The sequence below is a fragment of the Setaria viridis genome, chromosome 3 (assembly GCF_005286985.2).
Source record: "Setaria viridis chromosome 3, Setaria_viridis_v4.0, whole genome shotgun sequence".
NCBI lineage: Eukaryota > Viridiplantae > Streptophyta > Magnoliopsida > Poales > Poaceae > Setaria > Setaria viridis.
Genome location: NC_048265.2, coordinates 49,163,687 through 49,178,366, shown reverse-complemented (window position 1 = coordinate 49,178,366; position 14,680 = coordinate 49,163,687). Strand labels below are relative to the sequence as shown.

Below are 14,680 nucleotides of genomic sequence, written 5' to 3'. Positions count from 1 at the left end.
GGACTCACGCCGCCGCTTCGGCGCTTCCTTCAGAGTGAAAAAAAAACAGATGTAGGGTGTGTTTGGTTGTATGGATGATCCTGGATGGTGAGGTTCATCCAATTTACTTGTACCATATGGTTCACTCTTAGTAGTAAAATAATGTATTAAGTAGGATGATTTCATCCTGGATGGGTTGGTACAATTCACCCAACCAAACAAAAGGATCATTATTATTTTGAACCATTTTATACATGAATTAAATGATACAACCAACCAAACAAACCCTAAGCGACCGGGATCCTATCCAACCGCTGGCTCTGCCAACAGAAACTTGCCTCACCTGATTAAACGAGCTGTGTGTTTCTACCTGGCCTGGTGAGGCATGAAAGGCTTCCCAGAAAAAAAAAACATCTCCTTCCTTCCTTCCTTCAGCAAGCTCCACCTCTATCCCACCGCTGCCATGGCGCCGCTGCAAGTGGACCAAGGTAGTTTGACTCAACTGGCCCGCGCGAATATAAAATCTCAAAATCTGCTTGCATGGTGGGTCTAAGCGCACGTCCTCAGGCAAGATGTGCGGAAAATTTTTTTACGAGGACAGTCCCTAGAGTCCCTCCCATGCGGACCTACCATGGATTGTTGCCGCATGCGCATCCCAGCGATCCTACGGCAACTGCTTTTATATCGGCTCCACCATCAGTCCAACGTGGCGGCTCGGCTCCCCAGCGTAATGTAGGCAGCTAGGCTCATCTAGAGCATGCGTCGGGGCGATTCGACTCCTCAAGTTGTCTCCTACCCAAGCGCGCTGCCCAGTTGCTAGATCTTGCAGCCGCCGTACCTAGGTCCACCATCGCGCTTCGGCAGGCTCCATACCTAGGTCGTTTTCGCTTTTCTAGATGCATAATTTTTGCTATGCATTTAGATATAATGTATGTCTAGATGCATAATAAGCTTTATGAACCTAGAAAAATAAAAAATGACCTACAATTTGGAACGAAGGGAGTAATGTTCTTTTGGTAGGTTGTTGAATTACCGAGGGCTAAGAGAGCACTTTCTGCCATAAGTCTCATCTTCAATGATCTGCTAGTAATATCAAACAATGTTCCGTAGGATCTGCAGTTCTGCACTACTCAAGTTAGAAGTTATCTAGAAATTTTGCATTGGCATGATCAATTGTCCACGTATGATGTGTACCTGCTCATGCATGTACAAAGATTTTGTAATGACAAAGTGTCCATGTAGAGAGATCAGTGTGCACTGTATCTTTTTATCTGAAACGGATTTGGATTCTTTGAAATCTGCAATTTGATGGATATGTTAAAAATATGAATGTTTCTGGTTTCTTAATAATTAGCAAATAAAATCAAGTGGTATCTACATGTGTAAAAAAATGACAGGTTTATATCATTTGATGGACAAAAGTTAACAGGTTCATGTGAAGAAGAGAAGTGGTTCAGTAAAATTGTTTTGAAATAAATACCTTCATATTCTAGATTAACTGGCATAGTGCTATTAGTTCAAACTGGATTCAGTAGTAACATTTAGACGGATTCCAATCAAAAGCATCTTCTAACTTGATTCCGGAATTCTTGATTTAATGGGGTTCTTGTATCTGCAAATCTGCATAACAATCATCATGCTCTGAACTCTAAAAACAGATTTCTGAACATTCAAGTATGAACTCATTTCAAAAGTTGATGAATGTACGCAACGCTACTATATGCCAACAGCATAATAGTTGATTCGTTGATCGCAAAATCAAAGGGCTCCAATCTTGTAGCATTTTGCAGAATTGCTAGCAGGAGCATCATGTATTCATGTGTACAGGCAGGCATTATAGACATTGCGATGACTTATGCATTGAACCTCTATTCTGAATAAAGCGTGTCAAAGCGGCAGCAGGGGCGGCGAGGGAATGCTGCCGGCGATGAGGGAGGCGGCGAAGGTGGTGGCGGCGGCGACGTACATGACCTCGAGGAGAGATCCGCGTCACCGTGCACCTTCGCTTGGAGCCGAGTGAGCCGCGTCCTCCGGTGGAGCCGCGTCCATTAAAGCGTCTGGAGCCGAGTCCGTCATGAGCGTCGGATTGCTGGAATGCGCACGCGCCAACAATCCACGGTAGGTCCGCAGATCGAAGCGCGCTCCGATACCCACGCAAGACGCTAGGGCTTCCGATCCTCCAAAGCGCCCATGGAGCGGCGGCCGCGGCAACGGCGCAAGAACAGGAACCCGACGGTGGAGGAGTCGCGGAGGAGCATCCACGACGTCCCCGACGACCAGGCTCCTCCTCCGCGCGGCGTGCGCATGCAAACGATGGCGCCGCGTCGTCTTCGCCGGCTCCGACGACGGCGGCCGCTCGTTCCTCCGCCTCGCCCGCTCGCGCCACCCGCCCGTCGCCACTACCACAACAATGACGTTGGTCGTCCGATCGTGTTCGCTCCCTCGTCGCGGCCCATCGACGGCGGCCGCTTCTCCCTCGACACTACAACATGACTGAACATACAAGGCATTTTAAAACGCCTTTAAAAGTGGCAAAAACGCTTTAAAAGACTTTTCCAGGCATTTCTGAAAATGCTGGGGAAAACCTGGACGTAAAAGTCTTTGGTGTCATTTTTCAGAATGCCTTCAAAGATCAGTAATAAAGTCATCTTCAGAATGCCTGTATTACTTCCAGAGGCATTCTGCGAGGTGCCTTTGAAGCTTCTTAGCGCATTTTCTAGAACGCCCTCAAACACAGATGGAGGCATTTTTAAAAAAAGCCTTCAAAACTAAATCACCCAAGAAGAGCTTGCTGGCAGTACCAATTCAAGATATTCCATTTGAAAATGAACCGATAAAATCACACAACCATACTAGATACATCCAAACACTTAATATTTAAGATATACATGATTTAGTATCCATATCTATAAGTAAACACAGTCGATAATGCTAGAAAAGTAGCAAATATCCATCTCCAAATAATGTTCCAGTTCCAATGTTTGTATCCTGACTCCTGAATGAGACAGGCTGCTTGCTCACTTGAAGAGATAAAAAACTAGCTTGTTCAATCACAGATATACATCTAACTATAAATGTGGAATCAATAGATCTTGACCCATAGCCTGCCTTCCTATCATCTCACTTGGTTGATGCTTCCTGCTTGGAAGCAAACATGCATGGATGAGTACAGAATGGATAAATACATCTTGACAAGAAAAAAAGTGTGCTTGGTGCACAAACCAAACAAAAGAATTTTCAACCAACTAACTGTACCATGCACTGTATATGTGAAAAAAATACAGTTTTGCAAGGGAGTTGTATTTGCTAACTTAAACAGATGTTATTTGCATCAATGATGGTAACAAATGACTAACTAAAAAGAGTGGGAAACTTACTTACTTGGTCTTTTCTTTAGTCATCTTCCTTGCTGACTTGCTTTTAGTCACAGTTTGTGAAGCACCATGGACATTATTCAACTTGGGTTTCATGATCTGCAGGTTGGTTAGAACAAAACAAACTTGAGTTTCATGAATAAGAAGTAATCAAATAAACCACCTAAGTGCAGAGACCATACATTTCCCGAGGCCATGCTATACAACGGGCAGTGGCATTTCCCAGCTTTTGAATCTTCCCATGCGCACGAGGCAACATGGTCATTTGGTTAAAAACAACGCTGATAAGTACCTCAACACAATCAGCCAATGGATGTCCATCACTACCTTTAGCTTTGCTATCTGTTCTCTGAATGGTCCCCATTGCCACCATCTTTTTACTGTTTGGTGATGCCAAACCAACCCCCATGCCACACTTTATACCTTGCATCTCATCCTACAAGGAAATTAATTAAACTCCTAAGTGTTTGATCTATCTGCATATTAGGAAAATATTAATACGAGAAAAAAGTATACCTCACTCACCTTATTAAGTGGTGTCTGAAATTTTCTTGGTTTCTTTACTTTCTCCTCAAGGCTTTGCGGACTTGGTTTTTTCCTTTAGTTTTTGCTGGACAGTATGTTGTGATGTACTGCTCTTTGTTTTTTGCTGACATTGGTAACACAACATTGCTTGTTTCCTGATGATTGAAGAGAAAATAGTCAGCAACGGCAGCTGATTATAGTAAATAACCTCAATAGACATATTTTACCTCAGGTTCTGTTCTAGGTCTCCTGTTTGGATGTAAAATTGAATCTCCTTGGTTATATTAGCACCACTCGCTTGCAAATGATCTCTAGGTACTGGATCAACTTTTGGACTACTTTCAACAGAAGGGCACCTTATTTGTGGTGCTGAAACTTGACTTTTCAGTTCATCATATTGCTGCTGCAACTTGGTTTGATTTGACATTAGAGTTTGCACAACACTCCAAAGCTTCTTTAGCTCCTATCAATTAACACAAATAAACTTTGCAATGCAATGACATTCTTGTAAAATTCTGACTTGGCTGTTTGTACTGCACTATTTAGGGTACAGACATTCCCAAGTTGCTCACTGCTTCCATTTTCTTTGTGCAAAACTTCGGGAAGGAGCAGAACAAGAAGAAACTTAAGCAAGATTACTGTAAAGCCGCGGTGGTCAGTAGATTAGCTAACTTTCCTTTCAACATTTTCTTTTACTATTTTTCGAGTCGGAGCTTGTGGCTTTTCTTTTGCCATGTGTTGCTCTGAGCTAAATTTCAAGTACCTTTACTAACGTATTGTGACATCTACTCCACTATAATCATGCATTTCAAATTGCATGTACTAACAAATTAAGATTTAGCATCTATAATCAAGTTGAAATTGCGTACCCAGCTCTGAAATCCTACCTTGCAAAATTTGCATATTGGGTTACAAGAAACAAATGATAGCAAAGTTTTACAGTAAAAAATTATAAAGATTGCTCGCAGAAAAAAAAAACTCCATAGCAACGCAAGGGCATTGTGCTAGTAAGCACCAAAACCAAGTCTTTACATGGGCTGTTTTGCTGGGCCGGGCTGCGCTGCGGCCCATTAAAATTGTGCTGCGTTGTGTCCGTTTCGGGTGAGCAGCACGGGACAGGCGGGGCCAAAAGCTCGTCGCGTCTCCGGTCTGCATCGTTGGCCGCCACTTCTCCGATCCCTCGCTCGCCGTTAGGGCTTCCGATCCTCGAGTGCGCCCACGGAGCCGCGGCCGCGGCAATGGCGAAGGAAGGCGGGGACGGAGGAGGCGGAGGAGCCGAGGAGCATCCACGACGTCCCGGACGACCTGCTCAGGCAGATACTCCTCCGCCTCGACTCCCCGCTCTGGCTCCTCCGCGCGGCGTGCGCCTACCGGCAGTTCCGCCGCGCCGTCGCCAGCGCCGACAGCGGCCGCTCCTTCCTCCGCCTCGCCAGCTCCCTCCACCCGCCCGTCGTCGTCGGGCACTACCACAACTGCAGAGTCCGCCCGATCGCGTTCGTGCCCTCACTATCGCCGCCGGCGCCACCCATCGACGGCGGCCGCTTCGCCCTCGACTTCCTCCCCCGGAGCATCACCACCACCACGGATTGGGAGGTGGCTGACTGCCACGGCGGCCTCGTCGTCCTCTGCAACAGTCAGAACTCCCCGTCAAACCTCATCGTCTGCGACCCACTGACACGCCGGTACCAAGGGATCCCCCATCCGCTGGAAAAGCTGGCCGGCTTCGTCGTCGCGTTGCTCGACGGCGACGGCGACGGCAACATCTCCATATCGAACTTCAGGGTGCTGTATCATTGCTTCCACGGAGACGGAGCACCACGCCAGGTCTGCGTGTTCTCCGCCGCCGATGGCGGCGACGGCTGGCGGTTCCTGAGGCGGCCGTCGGCAGGAAGCTACTACATTGGGCACGTCGCCGGCCGGGTCGATGGATCCATCTACCTGGGCTCGGTGACCGGCAACGTCAGAGTCCTTGACAACGCCAGCATGGAACTCTCCGAGGTCTACTTGCCCATCGGCATTGACAAGTCGAAGGCTCCCCGCATATCTACGTTCACCGTCGTCCATGGCGCCGGCGCCAATCCCACATCGCCGCCGTCGACGTGGATCATCCACGTGCACGGCGAGGAGCTGGAGTTCTACCGCCGCGTCCGAGGCGGCAGCGGCAGCGGCGGCGAGTGGGTGCTCGAGCACAACATCCCCAAGCTGTCTGAGGTTGCACGCGGGCTTCTAGCCGGCTGCCCGGAGGAGAGACTGGAGGTGTACGTTATCGCCGTCGGCACTGGGACCGCCGTCTTGTCGGCAGGGGACCGTGACGAGAGGAAGTTGCTCTTCTCCATCGACATGGACACGAAGAAGCTGGCGCCCAAGGAGAGCTTATCGCCGGACGAAGGGGACTCTCACCAATTCACCTACACGCTGCCATGGCCTCAGCTCTTGCAGGCATGCCCTAGCTAGCTGGCATGGCAAAGCGACTACTCTCCACGGTCAGATTTATATTTATGTCGTCGTTCAACAAATTATATCGCATGAGTTAGTAAACTTATTTGATCTCTGAAATTTTGCTTTGCGATGTTGTTCATGCAGGATGGAATATGAGTTTGGAGTACGACTTAAAAGTCTTTTGTTTTGTGTTATTCATGGGAAGTTTAGGGACTAACTCTCATGAATCTCTCTTATCAGGTTTATATTGTTGGTAATTGAATGTGAAGTGTAGTTTTAAGTGAAAGATGGCTTAAGTTATAATGTTCACTCCCAAACCCACAAACCAAAACATGGATAAGAGCTCCCTCTCTCAAAGTCCTCCTTAATTCCGATGCGTACAAAATAGAGAGGCTTAATTCCGTTGCGTACGAAATAGAGAGGCTATAGTGACGCTATAGCGGTTGATGCTAGCTGCCGCTACAACAGCGTTGTACTAATTAGCGAGCTATAGCGGCGCTACAGTGAGTTATAGCGGAGCTATAGCGGTTGAGCACAGCTCTATGCTAAATCCCATAACCTATTTTGTACATTGGTTGCAAGTCAGATAAAGGACTAAGACTATTCCTTGTTGCTCAAACTTGCTACAGAAGGACATAATTTCGCTACTCTTTGCTGAGGGCATGCATTTGATTGCTGCAGCATGTAGGTTTTGCTGTGACCAACGTCCAACTAAGTCTGAGGCATGGGAATTTTGCTACTGCTGATGCGACATGCATACTGTTGCAGCTACATGCATATTGTGAACGTGATCGTGTTGCGTATTGGTGAGTACCTTGGTGAGTCTGGAGCCTGCGACTACTCGGTCCTGGACGAGAGGGTAGTGTGCTGGGTCGGAGGAACTAGTCCATTGATCCTTTCTGTAAAAGGTGATTGGCACCTCGGACCACTTGAGGAATGTAGGTGTTGCTTCAATGAACATAATCTCTCGGAGGGCTAGTTTCTGGGATCGCTTAGTAGCAATACTCGGTGTGCTGCTGAAGATGACGTTGACGGTATTGGACGAGTTTTGAAATTTCCCGTTATCGCCTGTCGTCTTTGTCTTCTTTGGCCCTTCCCTTATCCTTTGTTCCAGAAGGTTCTGACAGATCTTTCATGACTTTGCGTAGACTATAGCAATCCATTACAGAGTGCTTACTATGTGGGTGTCACGGGCACTGCTTCTTCAGGAGCTCACTGAATGGAGTCCTTTCTTGATTCCTGCCACCTTTCTTGGAAGACTGGGACATCACCGCGACAGTATTGTCTGGCTTCCCCTTGCGATTTTGACCAGCCGAGTAGTTGCCTCGGTTGTCATTATTGGGTCGATCATTATGGTTCTTGTCATTGTGTTGGCCATTACTTTGATTGTTGTTGTTCTGGCTCCTGTTATGACTAGACTAAAACCTCTCGATCTCTTTGTCTTCTTCCTCTGTCCAGGCTTGTATCATGATCTTGAGAGACTTGATATCTTCCGGACGTCTCCCGCCAAAATCTTGGAACATACGGCGGTCGTAGAGAGTTTTGGAATCAATCTATGGCGTCCCGCTCTATGATGTCCATGATAGTGGCCTTCTTGTCGAAGAAACAACGTAGATAGCTACGCGGGGTCTCTCCTAGTTGCTGCTTGACTTGAGACAAGTCGATCCTGTTGCCAGGACGTTGCATTGCTCCCACGTAGTTGTTGGTGAACGCCGTCTTGAGGTCCTTCCATGAATTGATGGAATTTTTACCAATGATTCGAGCCATGTGAGTGGTGCTGCCTCCATGCAGATGGGGAAGTAGATGACCTTGGTGTTGTTGTTTCCCCCAGCTACTTGTACTGACAGCGAGTAGCACCGGAGCCATTGGACTGGATCCTGCTTGCCGTCGTACTTGGTGATGCCCGAGGGTTTGAACTTCTCAGCTGGCGTTGTCCTCCTTACACGTTTGGAGAAGGCGGGGAAACCATCACTGTCATCTCCTTGGTACTCGACTTCGTGCTCGCGGCATCGTCCTTCAATGATGGTACGGGTGTCGCGACCGGCGTTGATCTTGTTTTGGAGGTCTTCTACTGGACGTTCAGGTTCTGAGTTAGGCCCAAGGTAGCCGCGGCCTCTCGAGGGTCCTGCTTGACTAACTTCAGGTCCAGCTTGGCTTGGTCTGACACTTCCGAGTTGTCAGGATGAAGGGCCTCTATGGTTGCTGCCATGTTGACTTCGCTGAGATGGAGTGCCTTGAACCGACTGTATCGGGCCTCGCTGATCGAGTTGGAATTGTAAGGCGAACGGGTGAAGGAAAGGGGTAGGCTGATCGGCTTGGATGGGTCCAGGCCGTCGGCCTGGCCCTTCCTTTTACCACCTCGCTTCCAGCTTCGTCGCCAAGTCTTCTTCAATGTTCTGGAACCTTATTTTTGTATACGTGTGGGCCTGACACGTCGGTAGTTTCAGGATGAGATTGATCTTCAATAACTTTTCAAATCTCCGCTTGATCTTCTTTGATTCCTCCTTGATCCCGAAGCGATCCTTGTCATATCTTCACAAACTTGATCCTTAAGTCATCTTGGAGGATTGCTTGCAAAAAATGAGCGTCGGTGGAGGCTGAAAACCTTAGGCCGATTGGCTTGAGGGGCACCAGGTCGATCGGCCTGGACCCTTTTTGTGCCTCCTGATCTTCATCTTTCTCTAGTCCATTGCTCGTTCAAGGCTTTATCAAAAAATGCATATTTAGCCCAATTTCCTACAAAAATATAATATCCTTTAGAATGTCTTGCATATGCGAAAATGAGGTTATTTCATGTGCAAAGTGGTGGGTTAGTATAAGTTAAATAGCACGAAAAGTGTGTCAATAACGAGCGTCAACACTTAGTCAAACTTAAGATACTTTGACTTTCCAAAAAGTTGGAATGGCTTAGAATTTGGAATGGGGGGAGTATTTTTTTTTACGAAACACACCAGGAGCTTACAAACGTACATAGACTCGCTCATACGAACACACGCATGTATACCCTACCCTTATGAGTACCTTCGAGAGATTAGGATTGCTGGATCTTGAGATTGATAAAATCACCGCTACGTACCTGGACAACACACGGACCGGCTAGAAGTAGACTAAAATATAATCTTAAGTTGTAGCTCCATGCCAGATTTTGGTTAGTGGGTTAAAATAAAATTCTTTACACATTTATTTTGGGACCATATAATGGTAATACGCCCGCTCCAAGAATTCTTGACTCTGCTAAACCCTCAGATCGATCAAGCCAGCCAACGTTATTTTTTCCATTAACTGTTCTGGTATTTTAATTAAAATTTTGGTGCAAAAGAAACGAAAAATTGACGGTGCTGGCAAGCACAAGCTATGGTGGCGACTGGCGAGGTCTTACCCGTCGTCGCTGAGCGCACGACTTTACAGGTCTCGAGTCAGTCGTCGTTGCTAGCCATGTGTTACCACAACTAACCTTAGGTAAAATGTGGCAACCACAAAAAGTGTGGCTGGCGGTTAAAAACCTAATCATGAAAAATATGTGAAGCAGGAGATACGACACATGGTCGCTTTCATTTTTCGTTTTTCTTTTCCAAGGGTACGTGTCTTGACGATTCAATAGGCGAGAAAAGATATATAATTTCTGATTCTAAGTTATGTGAACCTTTGAATTGTCTCAGTTTTCTGTTTTTATCACTTGTATTTTGGTTGAGGGACTCTCAAGCCTCTGCTCTCAACTTGGGTAAGCACATCAGATGACCTCTTGTATATGCAACGAACTATCTTATACTGCAGCTGCATATACAAGTTTTCTGTTTTATTTTTCTTTTTTGACGTGAGTAAGGTGTGCTGTTTGTAATTGGAGGGCTGCTGCCTCATCAGTCTTTCTTCACCGTAACTCCGTTGCCATCCTTGTATACACAATTGGCAAAGTAAGAAAAATGAAAGCTATTAGGTGTCCTTTGTTTGATCAATATCATCACATGTTTTGTATTGAAGGAAAACTACTCCTGTGTTTATGCGTGAAGGTAAGACTTAAGAGAAGTCCATTACACCTTCTTCACTACTCCAAGTCCAACAAATTAATAGGCAAGGAATGTTACTCAAAATTCTCATTTGTCATTGAACAGTTACCCACATTAATTCGATAGAGTACTGGTAATTTGTTAGGGAAAAACCGTAAAATATATACATATTTGTGGTCATTATTATGCATTGACCTTGACCTGTTCTAGACCCCACAGTTATTCCTGTTCTTCAAAGAGATGTGCACAATCTGAACGTGTGATATCTGCATTTATATACTCCACTAAAAAAGAAGCAGCGATCACATACATCGACCAAGCACAAGCGGCGGCAAGGCGAGCTATAGCAAGTGGTGATCCTGACCGAGATGGCGTCACTACCCTGCCAAGCTCCAAGCAGGGCCCCGGCGCCGGCGGCGCCGGTGGCGGTGGCGGTGGTGTCGCCGCTGTTCTGCGCGCCAGACCTGGTGCAGCTGACGGTCCAGCCCCAGGAGTCCAGTGGCTACACCGTCACCAACGCCTCCGGAGCCGTCGTGCTGAAAGCCAGGACCAAAACTCTGAGCTTCCACAATCGCCTCCTGCTCCTCGACGCTGCCGGCCACCCCATCCTCACCTTGAAGGAGAAGGTAAAAAAGAGTAGTTTAGCTAGGCCGACCTAGATGGGCTAAAAGATGCGTCTTTCTTTGATCTGGATGTCAATTTGATGGCGGCATCTGAATCGTTGGAAATTGATGCAGCTGGCTTGACTGACCACTTGAGTATGGGTGACATAGCAACAACATACTGTACTTTTATTTCCTGCTGACATATAATCTCTATCACAATCTAAACTTCTTCTCCCTCTAGGTCCGAATTAGATGTCGTTTTGAGGTTGCCCTAATATAAGTCAACTATTTCAAAATTTGACTGGAAAAATGATTTTGATGTATTGAGTTTGGATATATGAAAAATGTTATGAGCAGATTTGTCTTGACATGTAGTTTCACAAAAGTATATTTTATTCATATTTTATAGCAATGCCAATTATTATGGATGACCTGACTAGAGCGCATGCATGCATTACCAGAAACTTACTATGCACCACAGATGGGAGGTGTTCAGAGGGGATAGCTCCAACGCTGGCGATTTGCTCTTCTATACGAAGAAGAAATCTGACACGGAGATGGACGTCTTCTTGGCTGCCAACACTATGCACCGTATTTGCGATTTCAAGATGCAGGTTGACTACGACGGCAGCAAGGCTTATTGTGCCTTCTATCTTGGCAACACAAACGCCATTATCGCTCGGGTCGTCAGTACGTACGTACGTACCGCAATTATATATTTCAGACGAGTTCATTCTCCAACTGTTTCTTAAACCTTTTTATTAATTTGCCACTTGCATGGTACGACTGCAGATGATGAACCGTAAGCACGGTTTCTCCACTGTGCTGCTCGAGGTATTCCCTCACGTTGACCATGTGTTCGTTGGGGCTCTGGTTATGATTCTGAATGAGATTCACAAAGAGGATTGCAGCGAATCCATCGACTTCCCATCTGAGGATTCTCCCGTGGAGAATTGCCCAGCTGAGCATCATCCGGTTGAGAATTATTCAGCTGAGCTGGTCCCGTCTGAGGATTCTCCCGTGGAGAATTGCCCAGCTGAGCATCATCCGGTTGAGAATTATTCAGCTGAGCATTACCCAGCTGAGCATTATCCGGTTGAGAATTATTCAGCTGAGCATTACCCAGCTGAGCATTATCCGGTTGAGAATTATTCAGCTGAGAATTATGCGTTTGACTTTTTTGGATAATAAACCCAATTCCTCGCGGTACTTAATTTTTAGGCCATGATGATTGGCGTCTGGACCATGTTCCTGCTCCATTTCCATGGAACTGTCATGCAAGAAAGCCCTAATTACCATGTGAACTTGATGTAAATTCTTTTCTATGTAAATTTGGACCACATTTGTACTGTTGACCTCCCTAATTAGTTGTATCTTAATCCAGTTTTAAGTCTTGATCCTTTGTTCTGTGCATTTTTGAGCTCAGCTGCATGGGGTAACCTAGGGCACTTCTCCCTGCGCAGGCTACCAAACTGCCATCTAACAAACACCATCTAACCCTAGCTCATGGGTCTGGCTGGGCTGGCTCGAGCCTAGCTCACGGCATGGCTGAGGCAGTCTAGGCTGCCAAACACGCCCAAAGGGCAAAGGGAGAAAGAATCTGTCGGAGTTGCTCTAGCATTGACGTGGTGCGTGGGCAGAATCATCAGTTGGTATCTCTGTTAGAAACTTGTACAACGACGTGTTCAACCTGGAGGAAAGCGGTAAACGTAATTCAGTATACAATGCTGGAACGACAAGGGCCCACATTTGGTATTGAACTCAATTTAATACAAGGTCTCCAATATCTACATCTAAACGGACCCTAAACGTAATTCGGTATACAATGGTGGAACGACAAGGGCCTATATTCAACTCCGGTCGATGCGCCAAGCGTAACCAGACAGGCCATAAGCCTATACGTGGCATTCGTGGAATCCACACTTGGGTTAAAGGACCAGCTCGTGCAGATCACTGCTGAGGAGGGTAGACAGGTACTGAAGCATGCCCCGGTGGAGCCTGCTGCTGTGGATTGATCACGCATGTATTGCAGGAACTTGCCAGAAGTGATTGCACTACGTAGATCTGGCAACCTGCTGCACATAAGGATCGGGCATAATAGCGTCGGCGATGAAACTGTATCAGCAACGGTAAGAATATAATGGTGGAGTTGGTTGACGGTAACAAGTGCAAATGTGATGTTGCAGATTGCTGCTGACCTTGGAGTTCTCTCAATGGGACAAACTGGACGTCCTCCCAGTTGCATTGAGCTCCCCAGTCGCTTACCATTGTCAGCGCCCAGGATCTGCAGGCTGGGATTGTTAAGTGGACCGAAAAGAAGATCACAGGACAGTGCATTGCAATCCAATAGCCTTTGTTTTAGCATCAGACTAGAATAAAGTACACCATAAGTAGACAAACTTTCTGGCAGATGCAATGCAAGTGAAGGTGTGCGGTGCGGTTGTAGATTCATCGTATGGATGGTATACGTACTACACGTGCAATTGAAAAGCTGCAGAGCCGTGCTGCGATAAACCGCCAGACCAAAAGATACAATATGCAACAGCTCAGCTTGAAAAAGCAAACATTGTGAGGTGTTAAGGTGAAATTCCTCCACGTTGAAGGCAATTTTGCAATTATGCATCCAGCTACAAACTTGTCGGATATCTCAAACTTAATTAAGCTGCTCAAGATCCTTCACAATGCCGTACACCTCATGCGCATGCTTTACCATAGAACGGTTGTTCATCATCTGATGAGGTACAATTCACTTGTTGCACCATACTTTATAACCAAAGCATCCCACGACTCTTTCGCATCTATCGAGTCCACATAGATATCGACTAGACGGTCAGAGAGCACGCTGATGATACATCCCACGAAAAGATTATTGGCATCTGCGAACTTCTGCTGCTGCTTAATATTCAGTTCGCCTTCTGGTTTGCCTTTTCTTGTGTCCCAGATGTGCCTCGCATTAAGTCAAAGACGAACCTTTGATTCCCATCTCTTAAAGTTTACACCAGAAAACTTTTCTAGCCTTAGTGACTCAGCAAAACTAGCCATCATAAAATCAGCAGATTGCATATTATAAGATTTTTGGATAATTAGGCAATTGCTGTATTAATTTCTGAAATAAATAAATCATGACAATAGCAAACCCAAGTATGCAATTCTCTAACATACTAGGCAATAGGAACAACATAATAATGATCTCAAAAAACATGATTAAAAACCATATCAGATCACAACATATGTACTAAGCAGATGCATATTGTCGTTGTCAAGATTAGCGGATCAAGACTACGGCTAGTAAATTTCTTTTATGCGCGTAAGGCTTCGGATGGTGGCGTGAGAGGACACGGGGTTAGACTGGTTCGGGCAGGAAAAGCCCTACGTCCAGTATGGGGAGCTGCTCGTGTTACTCACGCGGGGTCTGTAGTAGGGGGTACAAACGGGCGAGAGAGGGAGCCGGTCCCAAGTCTCTTGGGTGTGCACTGATGCTCTAGAGGTGAGTGTGTGGGTTCTGTTGGCTTCAGAGTCCTCCCGGTATTGGGGCCCCTGGTTCTCCTTTTATAGCGCAAGAAGGACTCAGGGTTACAGGTGAACCGGGTGTGGGTTCTGTTGGCTTCAGAGTCCTCCCGGTATTGGGCCCCTGGTTCTCCTTTTATAGCGCAAGGAGGACTCAGGGTTACAGGTGAACCGGGTGTGTGGAGAAGTAAAAGAGATAAGCCAAGCAAAGTAGAGTACAAGGAGAAGGACCAAGTCCCCGGGCCGC

The 14,680-nt window shown here is 46.4% G+C and overlaps 1 protein-coding gene across 1 annotated transcript; it reads left to right on the top strand.

Moving 5' to 3' along the window:
* Window positions 1-10,610: 10,610 nt before the first annotated feature.
* Window positions 10,611-12,321, top strand: LOC117850018 (protein LURP-one-related 10). Its single transcript, XM_034731792.2, has 3 exons — window positions 10,611-10,947; window positions 11,388-11,624; window positions 11,719-12,321. Exons 1-3 carry the CDS (start codon window positions 10,690-10,692, stop codon window positions 12,112-12,114), a joined length of 891 nt encoding a protein of 296 aa, XP_034587683.1. The 5' UTR covers window positions 10,611-10,689; the 3' UTR covers window positions 12,115-12,321.
* Window positions 12,322-14,680: the final 2,359 nt, after the last annotated feature.